The 22927-nt window shown below is 35.9% G+C and overlaps 1 protein-coding gene across 4 annotated transcripts in view; it reads right to left on the bottom strand.

The window, feature by feature from the left end:
* BTBD9 (BTB domain containing 9) overlaps nucleotides 1–22927 on the bottom strand; it is a 148391-nt gene that overhangs the window by 59157 nt on the left and 66307 nt on the right. For all 4 annotated transcript variants that reach the window (XM_087965545.1, XM_026681372.2, XM_087965536.1 and 1 more), the window contains exon 7: nucleotides 6828–6937. In XM_087965545.1, coding sequence (XP_087821671.1) covers nucleotides 6828–6937 — 110 coding nt within the window. The remainder of the gene's footprint in view (nucleotides 1–6827; nucleotides 6938–22927) is intronic.

Here is a 22927-nt window from a genome sequence, read left to right as displayed (position 1 = left end):
ATTGTCATTTTATAATTTTGAGATCACAATTTTTGCCATTTCTCTAAGTCAATCCCATATCCAAAATTTTCCCCCCAAGCAATCATCGTTTCTTTAACTTGTTCTTCTTCCAATTTAAATTCTAATAAATGTCCACAAAGATTTTTAATTACCTTTTCATCAGTACCCATTAAAATTTTATCTAAATCAGTCAACTTATCATAAATACCTTCTGTTTTAAAATCTTTATCAAATCTAGATTGTATTTGCAAGTATGAAAACAAATTCATTTTTACCCTTGTTCTTCCAACGCTTGCATAGATTTAAGTTCACCCTTTTCATTCAATATCTCACCATATCTAACTGTTTGTTCCCTTTTATATATTACTGGATAGGAAAAAGCTTCAATGGTAGATATCCATAATGGAATTTTTAAGTTATATTGTCTTTTTGTCTTCTCCCAGTTCAAAAACAGTACCTCTCGAATGTAATGTCTTCTAAAATACCCGTGTTTTAGTTCCCTTATACCATTTGTATCTATTCCTTTACCCACATCAAATTTGTCACCTGGAAATATAACCCCCAATTGGGCAAGGCAAACCCTCCTCTTATTCTTGCATCTTGTAACAGATTAGATTTTATTCTTGCTTTCTTACCCTGCCAAATGTATTTCAGCACAATTCTATTTAAATCTTCAAAAAACTCTTTCCCTAGTCAGATTGGAATTATCTGGAATAGATATAAAATTCTAGGCAATACATCCATCTTAACTGTAGATATTCGCCTGATCAATGATAATTGTAAATTTTCCCATTTTGTCAAATCTGTCGCAATCTGCTGTTTGAGTTTAAGATAATTGTCCTCCTTCAGTGTGCTACATCTTGGTGTAATGTATATCCCTAAATACTTGACCTTATTTGTGACCTGTATTTCTAAAACTTCTTCCAACTCTTTCTTTAATCTTACTAGCATATTCTTTGTTAGTATCTTTGTTTTATCTTTATTTATTTTCAAACCTGCTACTTTTCCATATTCTTCTATCTTTTCTATTAATTTAGGTGCTGTTTCCAATGGGTCTTCTAATATAAATACCAGGTCATCTGCAAAAGGTTGCAATTTATACTCTTCCTTTTTGATTTTCATTCCTTTTATTTCTTTTTCTTCTCTAATATTCCTATTCAACACTTCCAATGTTAACACAAACAGCAGAGGCGACAGTGGGCAACCTTGTCTTGTTCCTTTTCTTATATCTATAGATTCTGTTAATTCTCCATTTACCATGACCTTTGCAGTTTGTTCATAGTATATTGTTTCAATGGCTTGGATAAATTTTTACCCATTTGTATCAATTGCAGTAAAATGAATCGCCCACTCACATTGTCAAAGGCTTTTTGTGCATCTAAAAACATCAAGACCATTTGCTTTTCAGGATGTGCCTCATAATATTCCAAAGTGTCCAGAATCATTCTCACATTGTCTTTAATTTGTCTCTTTGGCAGGAATCCATTTTGGTCAACATGGATAAAATTATTTAAGTATCTTTTCAGTCTTTCTGCCAAAATTGAAGCAAAGATTTTATAATCTGAATTTAATAGGGATATAGGTCTATAATTTTTAACTTGCTGCAGGTCTGTATCCTCCTTTGGTATAAATGTAATATATGCTTCTGACCATGTTTTGGGCATTCTTTTCTGTAACATAACTTCATTCATAACTTCTAATATTCAATATTTCCTGAAAGGTCTTGTAAAATTCTGCTGGCAATCCATCTGGACCTGGTGCTTTTCCAACATTCTGGTTTTTTAAAAGCTTTTGTTAATTCCATCATCGTTATGTTCCCTTCTAGCATTGTTTCAATATCTTTGGATATCTGAGGTAGATTCACTTTCTGTAAATATTGCTTAACTTTTTCTTCTTGAATATTCTCTTGAAAATATAGTTTTCCATAGTAATCTTGTATAATTTTTTCTTCTCCTCATTTCCATAGCAAACTTGTCCTTCTTCATTTATTAATTGACTAATCCTTCTTGATTCTCTTTCCTTTCTCAATTTATAGGCTAGCCATCTGCCTGGTTTGTTTGCATCTTCAAAGTAATTCTGTTTAGCATTTTTAATTTTTTGTGCTAGTTCCTCTTTTTCAATTAGTCTCATTTTATGTTTAATTATATCCATTTTATTTTTAGTGTCTTTTTTGCGGGAACTTCTGTAATTCTTTTTCCAGTCTTTTATTGTCATCCTCCAATGTTTTGAAAGTCTTTTTCTGCTTTATATTTTTTTTCCTTGTATAGTCTATTATCAAGTCTCTTGTGTAGGCCTTCATCGTGTCCCAGAGATTCTGTAAGGATTTATCTTCTTTTCTATTTTATTTAAAAAAGAAAACCAGTTCTTTCTCTATTTTCTGTTTAAAGTCTTTTTCCTTTAGTATCATATTATTTAAAGTCCATCTACATCTCCTCTTATGTCCTTTCCAGATAACTGTCATTGGGTTGTGGTCTGCCCAAGTACTTGTTTCTATTTCAATTTCTCGTATGTATATTGCTTACTTTCCACATTTCTCTCTCTCCATGCATCTGTTAAGTTTAGTTCTTCTATCATTCGAAAGAAAGATTTTGGTAATATCTTTCTAGCTTTCTTTGTTGATTTCTGCGTTTTATAGTCCAACTGATCATTAATTATTCCATTAAGATCTCCCATCATACAAATAATAACATAGTCCAATTCAATTATTTTCATATGTAATTTCCTGTAGAATTCTTCTTGGTTATCATTTGGAGCATAGATTGCAATTAAAAGTGTTTTAACATTATTGTCCATTATTTCCACCATCAAAATCCTTCCATCGTCATCTGTATAAATTAGTTCTGCCAAAATTGTATCTCTAATATATAAGACCACACCTCTTTTTTTTAGATTGTGTCATTGACATGAATAATTTCCCTAGTTTTTTGTTTCAATATATATTCGTGTTGTTTTTTAATATGTACTTCTTGTAAACAAATTATATCAAATTTTAATTTCTCTAATTTATGAAATACTTTCCTTCTTTTAGTAGCCAAATTAAGTCCATTTATGTTAATCGTAATCAATTTTCTTTCATCCATGTTAAGCTTTATAAGGGGGTTTTATTGCTCTAGTAGATCTTAATTCTCGTTGCTCTCTGGGCACACCACCTATTGCACCTTCTTCTTTCAATTACTGCTATACACTCCTCTTGAAATTCAATTAGTGACTCTTCTTTTCTTGCTTCTTCCTCCTTTCCTCTAAAATATTCTAAGTAGAATAACTCAGCTTTTTTTACTGTGTCAATTCTGTGTCTTTGTTCCTGCCAGTGAACAAGAGGCCTTCTGGCATCAACCATCTGTAGTTTATTCCTCTTTTAAGTAACTCTTTAGTCAAAAATAGATATTCTCTTCTCATCTCTCTTACTCTTCTTGGTACCTGTTTCAGCACCACAATTTCTTTGTCTTTATACTTTAATGTTTTCTCTCTTGCCACCTGCAGTATCTGTGTTTTGATAATCTTCTTAGTAAATCTGATGTGAACTTCTTTTGGTAACCTGTTTCTCATTGCATATCTTGTATAAACACGGAACACTTCATCCATCCCATCCATCATCTTCTCTTTGGTTATCTCTAACACTTCTGCCAGTATTTCTGTCATTATTTCACCTTTTTCTTCTTCCACGTTTTGAAATCTCAGGTAAAATTCTGATCTATCAATTTCCCATCCTAATGGTTCACTCCTGCCCTTCTCGACATCGCTCAATCGAGTATCAATATCTCCAATTTTCTTTTCTCTTTGTATATCTTCTTCAATTTTTTAAAATCTGTCTTCATATTTCATCATCATCTGTTGAATAGTTTCTACTTTCTCATCTGTCTTTTCAGTTCTTTGCTCAATATTCTCTATTCTCTTTTCAATCTTCTGAATTCCTTGCATAATCATCTGCAATGTCACTTCCTTCTCTTTCTCCTGTTGCAACATTGTTTGTATAGATTGTTGTCCTCCAGATGGTGAAGAGGTTGGTACTGAGGAAGCTAGGGCTGTTGTCTTTCTGCTCATCTTGTGGTACTTATCTGTAAAGAGAGAGAGAGAACAAAGAAAAAGAAAAAAAGGAAAAAGAAAAAGAGCGAAGGCAGGCAATTGCCACTCCAAAAAATAAAAAGGGAAAAAAATCTTTAGGCACTTGTATACCTTAATCCAATTAGTAGCAATAATATGCGAGAAGAGAGAAAAAAAGAGAAGATATGGAAAAGGGGATAAAATATTTTTCTTTTGGAGAAAAAGATGGTAGGGGAAAGGAAAAAAAGTAGTCTATGTATTTCTCTTAATAAAAAGAAAAAGAGAGAGCAAAATAAAAAAATTACATTCTAGTTCCTGGGTTGAAAGGTTGAAATCCAAATAAAAAAATCCAACTAGAGTGGAAGTAGAAAAGAAAGTAAAAGGTAACAAACAATTCTAATGTGAAGCAAGCCTCTGCCACTAAATATCCAAGGCTCTTTAATAAATCAGGTCAAAGTTTCCAGTTCCAGTATTTTCAAGGTCACTTCAATCTTCTTTCTTTGAATTTCAACTCGACTCCAGCTATCTATAATTTCACAGATGAGCACCTGCGTAAACAATCTGCCATGCTCATCCCACTATCTTTTCCAGTGCAAAGCTCAGAGTCCTTGAGTATAACACAAATACACAAACAAGTAAAGGAAAAAAGAAAACAATATATCCAAGCCTCTAGATGGCAGTGCTACTTATTTTTCTTCACTTTCACTCCCCCCTAATATATCCAAAGCCAGGAACATAAAAAAAAGTAAAATCTTTTCTTTTAAAAAGAGGTAAATCTCAATTCAGAAAGAAGAGTCTTAATCAAAACAAACTTTCAAGAGAATTGTTAAAAAAATAAAAACGAGAATAGGAAATTTAAAAAAGACCAGTCCAGTTTAAAATTAAGAAGCTTTGCCAGATTCAAAGTTCCAATAAAAAGGGGAAAAAGCTTTCACCTTAACTAGCTTAATCTCATCGCTTAAACTCTTTTCTCTTCACTTTTAATTCCACTTTAAATCTTTCAGGGTGTTCTCATCAAGAAACAACAAGTAAAAGTTCATCTCACCAAACTGACATACTTTCTTTCAATCTCTTCCGTTCCGGAGCTATCCAACTTCAGCAGCTTGAATGGCTGCCTCTTCGCCGCCAGAAAAAAGGGCTTTTCCTGGATCAACCAGGGACTTTGTGATGTCCCTGGGATCAGCAGGACGTGCCCTTGTTGATCACCGTCTCTACGGGACGGTTTAGGTCCGTCGGGACCGTCCAGCAGCAAAGATATTGACGGCGATCTTGGAGGATCAAGATCACAGGTCGTACCACCGCGATGCCAGCTCCGCCCTCTTAAGTGATCAATTTTTATTGCGAGATTTGTAGCAACATTTGGCATTTACATGACAGACTGCCAGACAGACTCTATACCTTAGCTTCATTTCATCATTATTTCATAAATATTCAAGACTTATAGGACAATTCTGCTACAATATGCAATGTTGCCAGTTCTGCATAGCAGCACTTAAAATATGTCAGAAGATGACCTGTATCATAACAACAGTTTAAAACCATGTAGACCGGGGGTCTAATAAGATCCAATAAGAACTGGATCTACGGTAGGTACCAGGTTTTTCCAACAATACACCCCCCCAATAGGAAGGCCCAGCATGTGTTAGGCATAAAATGAAATTAAGCCCCTCCCACCAAATTTAAGCCTATTTTAAAACATACAAAATGGGGAGGAAGGGCGGGAGGCCTTGCCGTTAGAAGTGCCCCACGGGCAGCCATGCCTCTCCACCAGCCACTCCTAACGGCAGAGCACGGACAGCTCCCTACTCCCGCCAAGTACCTTTGCTGCAGACCCGGGAATGGTGCTGCCTGCAGGCCGGATCAGTGGGTGGGTGGCAGCGATGTGGATGTCGGCCTTAGCGGGGCATTTTGCATTGCAAGACCTTCAGCGCCCGCTGCTGCTGCTTCCTCTTGGAGTGTCGTCTTCTGTTTGGAGAGTCGCTGATAGGTTTGGAGCTGCCGCCGCCTTGTTTGGAGTGTCGCCACCACATTTGGAGTTGCTGCCCCCGCGTTTGGAGCACCAAACGCAGCAGCAGCAGCTCCAAACGCGGTGGCAATGCCCCAATCGTGGTGGCGACGCTCCAAATGGAAGAGGATGCTCCAAGAGGAAGCAGCAGTGGTGGGCGTGGAAGGTCTTGCGATGCAAAATGCCCCACCGCCACTGAGGCCAACATCCACGCTGCCACCACCCGCCCACCCGAGGATGCAAGGGGGGGATTAAGTCACCCCTGAAAAGATGTCTTAGATGTTTTTTCGGGGCTCAAAAAAAAAAAAAAAGACCCGGCCTTATTTTATGAAAAACACGGTAATATGTGAAACCATGCCTCCCAGTCCAAGGGGGGAAAAATCCGGTCCCTGGTGCCCAAAAGATTGGGGAGGGGTTTGGTGATCTAGATCATTATTATAGTGTTTTGTATTAGATTTGTTCTATTATTTGTACTAGATAGATTTAATTTGTCATATTTCTAGTCTATTCATTGCTTTTATCTGTTCTGTTAGATTTTTTTTTAAGATTTCTTTTTTATATATTTTTTTTAGCTTTTTAAGTAATTTCTTTTTTGCATGTTTTATACTTCATCCTCCTTATGCTGGTCTTTGCCTATCTTAAAGGTCAAAGACCACCATAAGGAGGCTGAGTTACAAGAAATAATAAAAGATTATTTGATTTGGGTATATTTTTTAAACAAATAATAAAGGGCATCATTGGCATTATCATCGGCATTATAATTCCCATTAATATCACTTACCTATTAGTCCTCTGTCAAGAGTGAAGGTTTTGTTGGTGAACATGCATTCAAAAGCCACAATATGGAAAACTTTGTTTACTGTGTTGTGTGTTCCAACTATTCTGATATACCTGTAAGTTAGAACAAAACAAAATAAAAATAAACAGAATGGAATATGCAACATAGCACTGATCTTTACAAATGCTGCAAGGATCAGTTTAGTTTATTTCTGTACTGAGAGACTGAAGTACCAAGAGAATGGAAAACACAGGCTTGTAGGTAAGTGCATACATAAATATTCGAGCCATGTGAGAAATGTTTTCTCCTTTCCAACCCTTACCCCATCCAATCTAGTAAGGAGTACTTGGCAAAACCTTTTTTTAAGTACTGCGGCAGCAACAATACAAGATTTTAGGGCAAACCTTAGTAAAAATGAGTCAAAACGTAGAATATTAAAGAAAGAAAACAATTACATAACATTAGAGAAGCAACCTTTTCTTTAACCAACTTTTTCACTGTTTAAAAGGTCATTCCTTCAATATACAAAGTTGTAGAATGTTCGTTTTATGCAGATAAAATATCAAAATCAGAATTTTGATATTGTAGAACAATAGGCTGAGCTGAAAAGCCTAGCATTCTCTGACTTCTTGATTTCAGGCCTTGATGAATCAAACAAAAACCACTGCAGGTCAATAATGTAGATTTTAAAAAAATCTAGTTACCAATGAGGCAATCAAATCAAAAGATAGACTGCTGCTTACTTCAGGAATGAGGTAAAACTATAATTCAGTATATCATCACACCAATCAGCATGAGGAAAAGAAACTAACTCTATATGATATACAATATTGAATTATTGATACATACTGTTCATCAGTGTTTACATTTGTACAGAAGGATTGAAGAGCATAATATTCTAGAATTTCATGTTTAAAAAATGATGTTTTAATCATCTAGAGCAGTAGTTATCAACCATTAGGCCGTAGAACATTCTGTGCCATGAAAAGTCTATGGCTGTGCCACATCAGCAAGCCAAAACAAATGACAGGAAGTGATCTACAGTCAGAACCCCATTTTTATGATATCATGGGGTGGATTGACTTCATTTCCTCTCCCAAATCCCAGCAACTTTGTGATGTCATGGGACTTCCAATTTAATGACTCAAATGTCCCACCCATAAAAGTATCCTGTGGCATGAAAAATATTGAAAACACTGGCCTAGAGAAGAAATAAGGATTAAACTGCCAAAGAAATAAAGGGTAGGGGAGAGAGTGAATGGATTGAGAAGAAGAACAAGACTAAGAAATTTGGGGTGAGCTGGAGAAAAGGCAACATATGAAGTACTTTATGGACCCAGTGGAAGCAGGGATGGTTTGTAAGGAAAAAGGGAAATACATGCATTTTGTTAATATAAATTCTGTTTCTTTATTTAATTATCTTCATCGTTCACCTTTAGTTTCTTTGTCTGCATAGTGTTGCTTATTCCAGCAAGTACAGTGTGATAGGCATATATGTTTGTTTTACATTATAATGTTCCACATTACATCTAGAAACTTTAAAGATGTACTCGTAAGAGAAAGATAAATTAGCAAGATGCAGAGAAGGATTTTTTTAAAGATAAAACCTTAATTTATTCTTGTTCTTGTTACCTTTAAAAAAATCAGATTGAATTTTATAAACCAAAAAACAAGCAGAGAAAAGGCAATTTAACCCAACCCCTTTATACACTATACTATACTAATGCCCATTATACACTCATATCAAACTACAAAATGATGCATGCTTCCATTTTTCATTGTAGACACAAAGAAATTTTATTATTCACCACTTTTTCATCATAATGAAAGGTTCCATAAATCAAAGACAAAGACAATAAATCAATCCTCCTCACCTAAAGAATAAACCTTTCTCTTTTTAATTGCCCCTACTCTCATTCCATACTATAAATACATTCCCTCTTTCCCCCCCTCTCCTATAAACACAGAAACACACTGTATTTTGTGTATTTTTAAAAGTTTTATTTTACAAGCTGTTTTTTTTTAAATTTTCAACTGCACTCTCTCTGCCATAGTTGTGATGAAGGATCACAAATATTTACCAAGTTTTTAGCTATATGTGAGATCCTACAAAAGGCCTGAAATGTGTGTAAAATCCTATTATTTGTTGCTAAACCTTTGGATTTTGTTAGCTAAAGATATTGTGAACATAACTCCTGGATACCACTACAAACCCAGATGGAGTTCTTGAAAATAATGCCCCATTCAATTTTTGTACTATGTATGTATGTATTCAATTTATATGGCCACCCATCTCAACAAGTGTTCTCTTAGAAGAATGAAATACAGTATCTCACAGAAGTGAGTACACCCCCTCACATTTTGTATACATTTTCATGTGACAACACTGAAGAAATGACACTTGGCTACAATGTAAAGTAGTAAGTATACAGCTTGTATAACACTGTAAATGTTATACAAAATAACACAATACATAGCCATTAATGTCTAAACTGCTGGAAACAAAAGTGAGTATATCCCTAAGTGATAATGTCAAAATGGGGCCCAAAGTGTCAATATTTTGTATGACCATCATTATTTTCCAGCACCGCCTTAATCCTCTTGGGTTCACCAGAGCTTCACAGATTGCCACTGGAGTCCTCTTTCACTCCTCCATGACGATGTCACGGAGCTGGTGGATGTTAGACACCTTGTGCACCTCCATCTTCCATTTCAGGATGCTCCACAGATGTTCAATATAGTTTAGGTCTGGAGACATGCTTGGCCAGTCCATCACATTTACTCTCAGCTTCTTTAGTAAGGCAGTGGTCGTTTTGGAGGTGTGTTTGGAGTCATTATGCTGGAATACTGCCTTGCAACCCAGTCTCTGAAGGGAGGGGAATCATGCTCTGCTTCAGTATATCACAGTACGTTGGCATTCATGGTTCCCTCAATGAACTGTAGCTCCCCAATGTCGGCAGCACTCACGCAGCCCCAAACCATGACATTCCCACCACCATGCTTGACTGTAGGCAAGACACACTTGTCTTTGTACTCCTCACCTGTTGCTGCCACACACGCTTGACACCATCTCAACCAAATAAGTTTATCTTGGTCTCATCGGACCACAGGGCATGGTTCCAGAAATCCATATCCTTAAATCTGTTTGTCTGCAGCAAACTGTTTCCGGGCTTTCTTGCGCATCATCTTTAGAAAAAGCTTCCTTCTGGGATGACAGCGCTGCAGACCAATTTGATGCAGTGTGTGTTTTATGGTCTGAGCGCTGACAGGCTGACCCCTGATCCCTTCAACCTCTACAGCAATGCTGGCAGCACTCATATATTTATTTCTCAAAGCCAATCTCTGGATAGGACACTGAGCACGGGCACTCAACTTTTTTGGTTGACCATGGAGAGGCCTGTTCTCAGTGGAACCTGTCCTGTTAAACCGCTATATGGAGAGGCCTGTTCTCAGTGGAACCTGTCCTGTTAAACCGCTGTATGGTGTTGGCCACCGTGCTGTAGCTCAGTTTTAGGGTCTTGGCAATCTTCTTATAGCCTAGGCCATTTTTATATAGAACAACAATTCATTTTTTCAGATCCTCAGAGAGTTCATTGCCATGAAGTGCCACGTTGAACTTCCAGTGACCAGTATGAAAGAGTGAGAGTGATAACACCAAATTTAATACACCTGTTCCCTCTTCATACCTGAGACCTTGTAACACTAACGAGTCACATGCCACCAGGAGGGGAAAACAGCTATTTGGGCCCAATTTGGACATTATCACTTAGGGTGTACTCACTTTTGTTGCCAGGGGTTTAAACATTAATGGCTGTGTGTTGCGTTATTTTGAGGGGACAGCAAATTTACACTGTTATACAAGCTGTATAACCTCTACTTTACATTGTAGCCAAGTGTCATTTCTTCAGTGTTGTCACATGAAAAGATATTCTTAAATATTTACAAAATGTGAGGGGGTGTACTCACTTCTGTGAGATACTGTATTTTAGGAAATATTAAAAAGGACATATTTAGGATATATTAAAAAGGCAGAATATTATATTTTCCTAAAGAAGAAACATGTTTCTAAAGACAAAAACTCAGAGTCCCTGCTCCCTGCTCCCAGCACATATTTTTGTAAGGACTGGGCCAGCCTATTTACAAAACAAAAGATCTTCAGCTCCCGGATGATGGGATTATCCTTCAGGGCAAAGCCATTTAGCCACAATAGGAATTACCCAACAAAGCTCCTTCATTGCATCAGCCCAAGCTTCAACCAAGGTTGACAGAAAACCTTACAAAATCAGCTATGAACCCTGCATAGCCTCATGGGAGTCTGACAGCAATCAGTAGAATACATGCCCTTTCCATAGGAACAGGAAGCTCAAGGGCAAAGCCAAAGAGAGGGTATAAATACCTCTTTTTCAATTCCATATAATCAGCTGCACCAGGACTATGTGCTTGGTAGTCCTGTTCACCATTAAACTATCTTTTCAATCAGCCTCCATGTTCCCAGTGTCTTTCACTTGGAACTGAACCAGATGGATATTTCTCCCAAGAAGTGGCAAACAGAATTAACATAAAATAAACATGATTAGAAGCAGTGAAAAAAAAATACAAAGCAGGAAGGAAACATCATAACCCAAATTACTAATGCAACTCAGAAGCAGGCCTCTGTATACCCTAGGGTGCTTGGGGAATGAATAACTTATGCAATTTACATGTGCTGCTGCATTCTGAACCTTTAAGTTTTCAAATGCTCTTCAAGAGCAGCCCTACGTGAAACATACTGCAGAAATCAAGACAGGCAGTCTCTTTTGCCCTAGGATTTAACTTTCTACAAGCATTAACCTTGAATCAATATGTTCCTCTTGCTCTTAATGGGAGAATGAGTCCAGATATTAATGAAATTAGATTATTAATAAATGTTCAGAAAAATCCCAAGCAAAGTAATATACAATATCTCATTGTGCAATAAAAAATCACAAAACTATTAGAATATAATTTCCTATCATCCAAAGTGAAAAATGCATATTATTAAATCAACAGCTATCTACATAAAAGAAATTACATTTTAAGAATACAATTAGGATTTTGCTACATATTCCTTGAAGATGATATAATTTAACTTCAGGGCTATTTGCCATACTATTAATGTTGACAAGCTTAGATTAAAAATAGATTTTTGAAAAGAGGTTTTTAAAACTAGATTTTCATTAATATTTTTAATGCTTGGATTTCTATGAATATTTGGGAATTTACCACAATTTTTTTCAAGAGCTGTGTTTCAGTGGGATTCTTCCTTTATTTAAACAATACTGTGAATTTCTTCCATTCCTTTTTCTTTTTTCTGTTCAACACCAAACTATAAGTACTTCATTAACTATCCTTTCTTTTAAAATGAACATTTTGCTCTCTTAAAATTATTTCTTTTTTCTCCAGAAACTACAAAAATTACATGAAATAGTTGTAGTATGTATATATCTTTAATTGAAAAGTTCTTTTTGCTCCTGTGAATTTTCCAGACCTTAAAAACCCTTCAAAAGGAAGCTTTATAAAAGAGAAAGAAAGTTGAAATTTGGTCAATACTTTGGTCATCCAAAGTATTGGAATCAAACTATATTTTAAGAAATCATTACTAAAATATAAAGTATGGCTATCATGTTCAAGCACAAATAACAACAATTGGATCTACAATCCCAACTAGGCAAAAATGTATGCTTTCACAGATATGACTGTTCTTTAGTCAACTATAAATTGTTAATTATATATGACATGTAAACCAAACTGAAACAGAACTCAGATTTATAGAAATACAAGCAACTGTATTTTGGCTAGATGATGACTATAAATACAATCTATAAGATTTCACTTACTGATTACTGTCTACAATGGTTTAGTTAAGTTCTTATTAAATAGTATCTAACCATATTAAGATCTGAACTGAAAAATTTGGGCAAAGACAAAAAATTCCTTCTCCCTTAGAGAGAAGGGAATGTGAAGCGGGGGAAAATGAAGGTTAATAGCTGTAAAAATTCCTGTCCGATACAAGTGATAAAATGCTATAATGGCAAGCATATGGTTAAGGGAAATAGTGTGAGAAAACTAATTGGTTTAAAACCTTCTGCCCCTGGTGATGGCACAGGGACAATAACAGTTCATATTATAACATATAAAATAGTGTATCTGAATGAGATTTTTAGATAGCATTTCCAAATGCATTCTGATATTCCAAATTAAAAAAGGCATTGCTGACAATTTACATCCATCTTTGGGGGATATTCCATGGAGAGAAAATGTGTGCTTATACTTTATTATCTCCAAGGACTACCAGAACAACTTAAACAGACGGAAGATAATTAAACCTTAAACATGGCTAGAGATGGCAGATATTGAACAGATTGCCTATCTTTGATGAGAATCAAAGTTTCAGTAAGAATAACAATACATCTGTTGTAAATAGGATAAACACAGAGATTATTTAACTCCAGATAAATATAATACCAATAATTAAAATGCTCAATACTTAATTTTTTTAAACTACATCCAATATTCACCAAATGAATCTACCCCAGCAGTTATTGACACTACTCTTAAGAATATTTTTTAGAAGAACTGCATTGACCCTATCTGTTCCTCGTATTATCTTTCCCCATCTATTTGCGAAGCCCCCGCCAAATCAAGTTCCTTATAGATTTATATCACATGCTCATACTCTGTGAATTGTTACCTCTAGCTCTTAATCTCAAGGTAGCAACCAGTCATCATTTTATCCAAGATTTATTAGTTCCTACTTTTGTTGTCCATACTATTATTAATCATTTCCAAATCCATTAATTCAGCAGCACTTATTCTGTCCACTCTTTCTCAATATCCAGCTTTCAGAACTGGAAATTACCAACAGAAAAAAACAGACAATAATAGTACAATAAAAGAAAGAAACAGTTACACCAGTGAAAAACTCCAAAAATTAACTGGTTCCATCTCAAACTGCAGTTTCAGGCCAGTAGCTGTTGGAAGAACCAGATCTTTAATGCTCTCTTAAAGGTTAGCAAGCCGACATCTACTTGCACTGCTACATTCTGGATTATCTCAGAATGTAATTTTAATCGTCCAAGAGATTGTTAGGTTGGAAAAAAGGGCAACGGCTTAACTTCTTTGCTAGGTCCAGTCATTAGGTTACCAACTCAAGTATTTGCTGAGGATCAAGAGATTGCTTGGATTACTTTCTCTTACATGCTATATAGATATATTTGAATATTGGAGGTAACTCCAAGTCCCCAAAGCTTAAAGGAAAAAAAGGAACAGTAATGTATTCAGTTTCCCCATTTCCAATTTCTTTAAAACATTGCTTTTAAAAAATTACATTTTTGAAGAAAACAAAGTGGCAAGAATTTCCTCTTGCAGCTTTCAATAAGATATATAAAATCTAATCCTCATAAAAATGATTTGCACTCCAAAACCAGACAAAATACAAAAGTAGGCTGGTTGCACAAAGTACTAACCTAAAGCTCAGCAGAAATATTCCCTCACTATGTTTACTATGCTCTATATTAATCAACACTTTTGTCTCAGCATTGCCATCTCATAACCTGCAGGAATGGAATCAAAATAACTATTTGTAGTTAACTACAACTCTAAATTAATTATCACATTTGCTGTTATTTGAAAGATAAATAGGGCTGCCAACAGATCTTTGTAAATCAAGAAGTGTTTCAAAGAACTAGAATCACCTAGAAAAAATAGTAAAGATCCCTCTCCCCCTCCCCCCTCCTCATCTCCCAAAATGATTGGCATATTTTATAATACTAAAATGTCTTCAAAATGTAATTATACTTAAAGAAGAAAGTATTTTGGAAAGAATTTATTCTCTATAAAAATAATTAAATCTACTATGTTAACAGTTATGCTTGCATTTATAAATTGAATTTTCAATCGGACATACAGTACACTAAATCCAGCTTCTCATTCAGTCAATACTACAAAATAATTTCAAAAGTCAATATCTGACAATAGGAACCTAATCTTCTAGTGAACCAAATAAATTCCATGCTTGGAATATTTTAGTTATGAACAAACTAACCATATTTGAATGACAAATTCAATCAGTGTTGAGTCTATTTAGCCAAAAGATAAGTTCAATTACACAAATCTAGTGTGATAATAAAAAACAAAATTAAGCGATGGAGATTTTCAGAGGATTAGTAATGACTTTGCAGATATATTCAGATTTTCATCAACATTACAAATTGACTCTTACTATAATAAAGTAATAATAGTGGTTATAATAATTATCTAAGATCGCAACGTTATACAGTATAGACCACCATTCTAAGAATGAGGTTTTTTTTTATGTTGCCTAAATATATGTTACTGTTTCTGAAACATGACTTTAATATGGTAACTGAATCAGGGCATTTTTCAAAAATGCCGATCCTTGTATCAATTTTGCATTTTTATGCAATTTTTCCAGACAGTATCTTCTTGCAGAGAATACTTTTACTCCTTAGATAAAATTGTAAAATGTTGACAAAACTATTGAATGAAACATTTTGATTTAACAGTTGTGACATATATTTATACTACATGTAAGTATGTAGTACATTATAGGATATGTAATAAAGATTCTTTACTCTGCCCCTTTGCAATCTACAAGGCCACATAATATTTATGATCACACAAACATCAAATTGAATATGTGTAAACTTAAGGAAACAATGATTTTAATGTTTCTGGAAAGAGACCTTATTGAAAAAAGGTTCTACTGAAGTGAAAATTGTAGTAGCAACAGGAGGAGAAATAGAGGGGAGAAGTGGCAAGGAGGAAGAAGAGGAAAATAGAAACAAAGAAAATAACATTCTAAAAATGGGCTAAGGGACTTAAAGAAAGTATGACAACAGCTGCAGGACTGAGCATAGCATGGAGAGAGATAGCAATAGACAGAAGTAGCAACAAAGCTAACTATCTCCACTTTTGTCTTTTTTCACTGGCAAAATCATGCAACCTGGAAACAAAGTTAGTTAAGGTCCAAGGCACCAGCAAGTATCAATAAGGCCAGGTATTGACATCTTCAAAGAGCCCAGGTGTTGGTAACAATAAAAATATAAGCAATAAATATATAATAAACTTAAGATAGAAAATCCAACTAAGATAGGAATATAGAGCAAAAGACAAAAAAGAACATAGGGCTTAGAAAATAAAACAAAGTAAAACAAAAGAATTTATAGAGAAATACTAGAAAGTGTTGGACTTATGGAAATAATAGAAAATATAAATCACAGAAAATAAGCTAAAATAAAAATAAAAATGATAAGAAAAAGGGATAACTGTTATGTGTTAGATGGCAATCTTTCCATTCCTTTCCTGATTTCACTAATTCCAATACACTTTGCCACTTTAAAATGAGCAACTAACGTCTGTTTGCAATTCCCTCTGGAGAATTACATAAATCAGATGTTGCAACCATTTCCAATATAGGTAAGAAAAATATTTGACTAGTTTGAAGCAGATCACCGAGGCAGGAGGAAAGTGATCTCTGTAGGGAGCAGAGAGTCAAGCAACATGCTGAAGTGTGAACAGGAATAGGAAGAAATTGATTTGACTAAAATTTAAAAACCACTTGAGAGTCTCGAAGATTTAGAAAAGACGATAGGAATCTTTATGACAGAAATCCATTAGTTTCTGAGGTACATGTAATATCAATCAATCATTATTATGATTCAAAGCCAGCAAGGTAGGTAAAGAGGCTAGTCAAGAACCCTCCAACATTGTTTACTTGGTGTCCTTTTATTCTAATGTGTATCCATCAGTTAAATGCATTAATGTTTATGAGATTTTTGTTTCTGAACTTATTTTTTCTATGTTCTGTAGTCTGCTAAATGAATTGATTTTTTTTAAGTAACTTAAAGTGACTTCTTTTATTTAAGATTTTAAAAAATGAATAAACCAGTAAAACATTGCATGGTTGATATTCTATATTAGTGCTATAGATAGTGCTATAGAATCATTTTTTCCAACAGTGATGGTTTTTGCTTCAGGCTGCTTACATCTTAGCTTATTTTTAGTCAACGTTATTTTCAGAAAAGTCAACCTAATATCAACCTAAGGGGCAGAGCAGATTACTAAAAGACAAGAGATGATGTAAGAGAATTCAGATGATGGTGGTAGTTCACAAGTTTAAGATAGTTAGGCATTCAGGTTGTAAGATTACCCATCTGCCTTACATGCCAGTTTTAAAAGGGACCCTTAGTAAAGACATAATCTAGAAGGCAGATAACAGATCATCAGAGTTGGAAGGGACCTTGTAGATCATCTAGTCCAATCCCACGCTCAAGCGGGAGACCTTACACCATTTCTGACAAATGGCAGCCCAATCTCTTTTTGAAAGTCTGAAGTGATGACGCTCCCACAACTTCCAAGGGCAAGCTGTTCCGTTGGTTGATTGTTCTCACTGTCAGAAAGTTTCTCCTTATTTCTACAGGAAAAGTGTATCAGAATTAAAGGTATAAACCTATTTAAAAGACACAGAGACAATGGTTAAAATTTAACTTAAGGAGAGGATTCTGCAAAGGTGCATGGGATAGCATTGTTATGTTAGAAATAGAAAAGGGTTAGAAAATATGTTTATATGATTAAAGTGATAGAAAAAAATTGTATTGATGTGTAATGGAATATTTGTTTGTAAAGAGAATAAGGCTCTCAATGATTAAAAAAGAAAGTTAAAAAAACCCTGAAAGGTAATGTTTGTTAAAAGAAATAGAAATGTAAAAGATTGTTATTAATGGCAGAGCTGTACTTAAATAGAATAATTATTCCATTTACTATTGTTATACATATATACACAGATATATATACATATATACTTATTTCTTTTAAGAATTTAGTGTGTATTTTTAAGGGAATGTACCAAGCAGAATTCTATTGAAAATAGGCATGTGTTATAAAATAGAGGTTAAAAAACGAATGTTATAACTGTAAAGGTGTAACTTAAATTTTTAAACAAGATTTGAAAAAAGATACAAAGGTGTTACACTCCAGTCTAGTAATTACAGGGCAAAATTTGTTTTATGAGAAAAGATAATATGAAATTGTAAACAGGACAGATGAAAGTATAAAAACATTGATTAGAAAGATTTTTAAAATTAGAAAAAGATATGTAATTGAATTAAGAAAGGAATGAGATATTTTAAAAGAAGGCTATAGGAAGTAAAGAAAGGGAAAAGCAATTGAAAAAAATTGCGAAAATAGTTATAAGATATAGATTAGAATGTATAAGATAAATATGTATTGAGTGTATGCCTGTATGGAGAAGTGATAACCCGGGGTCACGCCGTTCTAAAAAAAAAAGATATTTTATTTGTATGTATGTGTTTTGTGAAAACTTAAATAAAACTTTTATTTTAAAAAAAAGAAAGTTTCTCCTTATTTCCAGGTTAAATCTCTCCTTGTTCAGTTTCCATCCATTATTCTTTGTCTGGCCTACAGCACTTTAGAAAATAGCTTGACCCCCTCCTCTCTGTGGCAGCCCCTCAAATATTGTAAGACTGCTATCATGTCTGCCCTGGTCCTCCTCTTCACTAGACTAGCCATGCCCAGTTCCTGTAACCGTTCTTCATGGTGGCAGTGAAATAATAAACAGCTGTGCCCAAATAGGAAAACAGTGGCAATTAGTGGTCAGGGCCTTAAAACCAGTGAGAACAGCAAGATCTTCCCATCTCATACCCAGCACCAGCAACCAGCAATCCAACAACCTATTCCTGCTCCAGTACATTATTTAGGGATAGGAATTAAAACTCTTTTTTTTTGTACATTAAAATTTCTTACCATTACCTCCTTCCATCCATCCCACAAAAAAGTTATATAATAAAAAAAGCCCTCAGAATAGATTCCTTTTGTGGCCCTAGTGAAATAAATAAAACAGTAGAACTTGTTTTTAAGTTTCTATTATTTTCCCAATGGTGGAACACTTATATTCTTTAGGGTGCACAATGTTCAGGCTATTTTGACAGGTTTCCCCAGTGGAGCAGTTCAGTCCCAAGCTGAAAGCAAAATACTTTTCTGTTTTCTGCAAATCTCTACTAAAACAACAGACATCAAAAAAAGTTTTGCCATATGATCAGTTGCCTGTTTGGGAAAACTCTAATTTTCTTGAGGAATAAATTAATGGGGTGACTTGGGAAAAGAAAAATATAATTTTCCCATGAGTGGTCACAGGAATTTCAGAACTGAATTTCCTTTATACTAGCTCTGTTGTATTAACTCTAAAAAGCAGGTACGCTGGAGTTGAATATCAATATTATAAACATAAAAGATTTGGTAACAAATAGAAATTGAAGTACAGTGATTGGGAGGATATATAAGAATATGCTGGGATTTTTTTACTTTATATACATTTAGCATTATGAAATAGAATGTTAAAGTAAATGAGTGGGAAAAACTTGTCTGTACACTCTATTGAGGCAAGCATTCATTTTATCTTGCTGTTCATTTTGTTTTTGTTTAAATATATCACGGATCAATAGGTCCAAAGAAATAAAAGGGCCAAATTTCTTTTCAATCTTCTTTTCTACAGAGGTATTTTACAATTGCTATTACCAGCAATAGAGAGCTGCTGACATGACTAAGACAATTAGAATCAAACAACATTCACAATCTGGTAATTACTGTCTTTACAAAGTTGTTTAGGCAAGAGAAATGCTCTTCAATTTACATCATGTTCAGACCAAGTCTCAAGGATATTAAAAGGCAATTCTTCATTGTCTCTCTGTAAAAAAGGAAATGGTGTCATTCAGCACCATCTAAGCTGCTATTTATTGCCAGATGAAGGGCACATTTCTTATAACTCACACAGCTGAATCAACACATACATGAAAGGATGATATGTGAAAGAACAAAATCATTACTAAAAATATTAATTAGAAAAACACCCATTTAAATGAAATGCCCTTCTCAGTAAAGCCACAGTCTTTATTGTATTGCAATGGACATCACTACCTTGTAAATGTTAGGAGCTCACAAAGTGAACATTGAAGCTGACCTTTATATCTAGTAGGGACTTAAAATTTTTTACCCTGGGCTATTTTCCTGAGTAATTCCTGAACCTTTCGTGTCATGCTTTATTCCTCTTTCACTATCAAATCATTCATAATGCTCAGCTACAAGCCTGTGTGTTACTGTTGAAATTATCAATTGAAAATTAAAATGGTTTATATATTCATGGAAACAGTTGTTGTTTTTTTAGAAAGGTTATATATGTATAGGAAAAATGATGGCAATTTGGAGTTAAATCAACACAGATCTAAAAATAGAATTAGGAGGAAAGGCATAAGAATGATGCATGGGTCAGCAGCTGCCTCTGCTGGCGAAAGAGGGCAATGAAAGTAAACTGAGGCCAGTTGGGGGGGGGAGTTGTGACAGAGTGAAGGGCAGCCCAAAAGACAAAGATAGGGGAAGATGAGTGGAGTTAAGTAGAGGTGAGCATGGCAGGGCAGGAAAAATGTGAGGTACTTGCCTGGCGCAATGCTCTCTTAACAATCACAACTGGGACTACCGGAACCGCAGTCACTAAGCAAAGCAGTCACATGATGTTTCCTAGCTTAGCGATAAGAAATTCCAGCCCCAATTGGGGTTATTAAGTGAGGACTACTGTACCAGTATGGCTTTACTTCAAGGAAATATGCCACTAAATACTTATGTTCCCATTCTTCAGACATTTAGAGATAAATCTAACATTTATTTTAGTGACTTATTTTCATTGAGTTCAATGGGAAGTATTATAACCTCAGTTTTACATACTACTGTCTATTACAGAATTAGGAGGAAAGGCATAAAATGATGCATGGATCAGCAGCTGCCTCTGCTGGCGAAAAAGGACAATGAAAGTAAACTGAGGCCAGCAGAGGGGGGGGGGGGGAGTATATAAAAATTTAAATAAAAAATTAAATGTATCTGAATGGTGACATCTATAATTTATTTCAGATAACCTAAATCATGTAGATTAAATAACTTATAACATGGGCAAAATCAGTAATCTATTAACTAAATTAGCAACAGCAGATTATACTTTTTTCTGTGCAAAATTAATATAAAAGTTGGCATCTTTTAGTTCTTTAGTAATATGAATATTGTACTGGAAGTTGCACCAGAGAGACAGATCCCAGCCATGGACGCTTCCTGAGATACTCCCTCAGCCCAATCTATCTTTACAAGCTCTTGTTGGAGAAATGAGAGGAGGAGAGCTATGTCTACCACCTTCAACCTCTGACTGAAAAATGGGATAACAATATAACAAAGATACATTTCTGAAGGACCATTATTTACTTTGAATAATGCTTTTGTACAGAAATGCCAGGTACTTGATATTTGATCATTATTTTAAAATCATAAAAAGCATAGCTGTAAAACTGTAACTCTATACTTTTTAAATAATTGTATCCTAATATCCTGCAATACCAAAAAGGAAACTTAACAGAGTACACAAACTATTGTAAAATACCCCTAATTTTAGAAGCTAATACAAATAATGCTTAGAATCATCTAGCAAAGATCAGAGCCCTACATGGAAGAGATGGGGCGTTGGTCCTACCTGAACGCTTCTTCTCAGGGAACCGAAGGGAGAATCCAGGATGGGTAGTCTCTAGTCTCCTAGCTCTGCAGACCAAGTTGAAAAACTGAGGATACACCCCCTGGTAACGGTCCCCAGTTCTGAACAACGTTGAAGCGAATTCAGCTGCTCCTTGTCCTCAAACAGATAGTTCATTGATACTGCGAAAAAAAGGGACATTTCCTCCCTATTCCGACCAGACAGAATACAGGGTGGGACTGGACTCTCCCTTCGGCTCCCCAAGAAGAAGCGTTCAGGTAGGACCAACGCCCCTTCTCCACTGAGCTGAAGGGAGAATCCAGGATGGGACATACCAAAGCTGGCTGATGGCTGTCCTACGGGTGGGAGCTGGATTGGTCGGAGGTCCCCACCTCCACATGCATACCCTGCAGGACTCATCTTCCAAAGGACGCCTCCACTGAGGCAAAGGAGTCAATTTTGTAATGTCTTATGAATGGGGTCACTGATGACCAGGTTGCAGCTCTACAAATGTCCAGAATTGATGCCTGCGTTGCCCAGGCTACGGTGGTCACTGCACTTCTGGTTGAATGCTCTGTGATCCTCCTGGGCACAGGAAGGCTCTGTAACTCATAGGCCTTTGCAATGCAGGCTCTGAGCCAGCGACCTACTGTGGAAGGTGTCACCCTGCGACCTAAAGTTGACGGCTGAAAGGAAACAAACAAGGCTTCCATCCTCCTAAAAGAAGAAGTTCTTTTAATGTAAATACAGAGGGCCCTCCTAATGTCCAAGGTGTGACATTTTTTGTCTAGTGCATGGGTAGGCTCAGGACAGAAATTAGGCAAAATCAATTCCTGTGAACGGTGGAATAAGGAGTTCACTTTGGGCAGGAAGGTAGAGTCCAACCGCAGAACCACCCTGTCTACATGGAATACGCACAGATCCTTCCTGATGGATAAGGCAGCCAACTCCGAAATACGCCTGGCCGAGGTAATGGCCACCAAGAATGACACCTTGCACGTGAGAAGGTGAAGGCAGACTTCATGTAATGGTTCAAATGGGGGAGAAGTCAGTGCCTGCAGGACCTTAGGCAAATCCCAGGTGGGGTAGCAGTGGACCACCGGTGCCCTCAGATTCGTGGCTCCCCTAAGGAAGGCTTTCACCCTAGGGTGTTGGGCCAGAGTAGTAGAGCCCTTGACCGAAATCACCAAGGCCAAGGCAGCCACCTGTCTCTTCAAGGTATTGGGGATGAGACTTTTATCCAACTCGTCCTGCAGGAACTCTAATACCTTTGCAACAGAAACCCCAGTGGGTTCCAATTGGTGACAAGCGCACCAACTGCTGAAAATCTTCCACGTTGCGTTATATATCCTGGTTCTGGAAGGTCTTCTGGCTGCCTGGATGGTCTGAATGACCTTTGTGGAAAACTTCTCCCGTTTCAGGATCCCCTGCTCAAGCGCCAGACGGTCAACCGAAACCAGGCTGGATCTGGGTGCTTGAGCGGGCCCTGGCTGAGGGAGATCTTGTGCAGGGGAATTCTCCAGGCTCTGGCGACTGACAGGCC

The sequence above is a fragment of the Notechis scutatus genome, chromosome 1 (assembly GCF_049901735.1).
Source record: "Notechis scutatus isolate UNSWTSFEM ecotype Mainland chromosome 1, rNotScu1.2, whole genome shotgun sequence".
Lineage (NCBI taxonomy): Eukaryota > Metazoa > Chordata > Lepidosauria > Squamata > Elapidae > Notechis > Notechis scutatus.
This window is presented reverse-complemented; position numbering and strand designations above follow the sequence as displayed.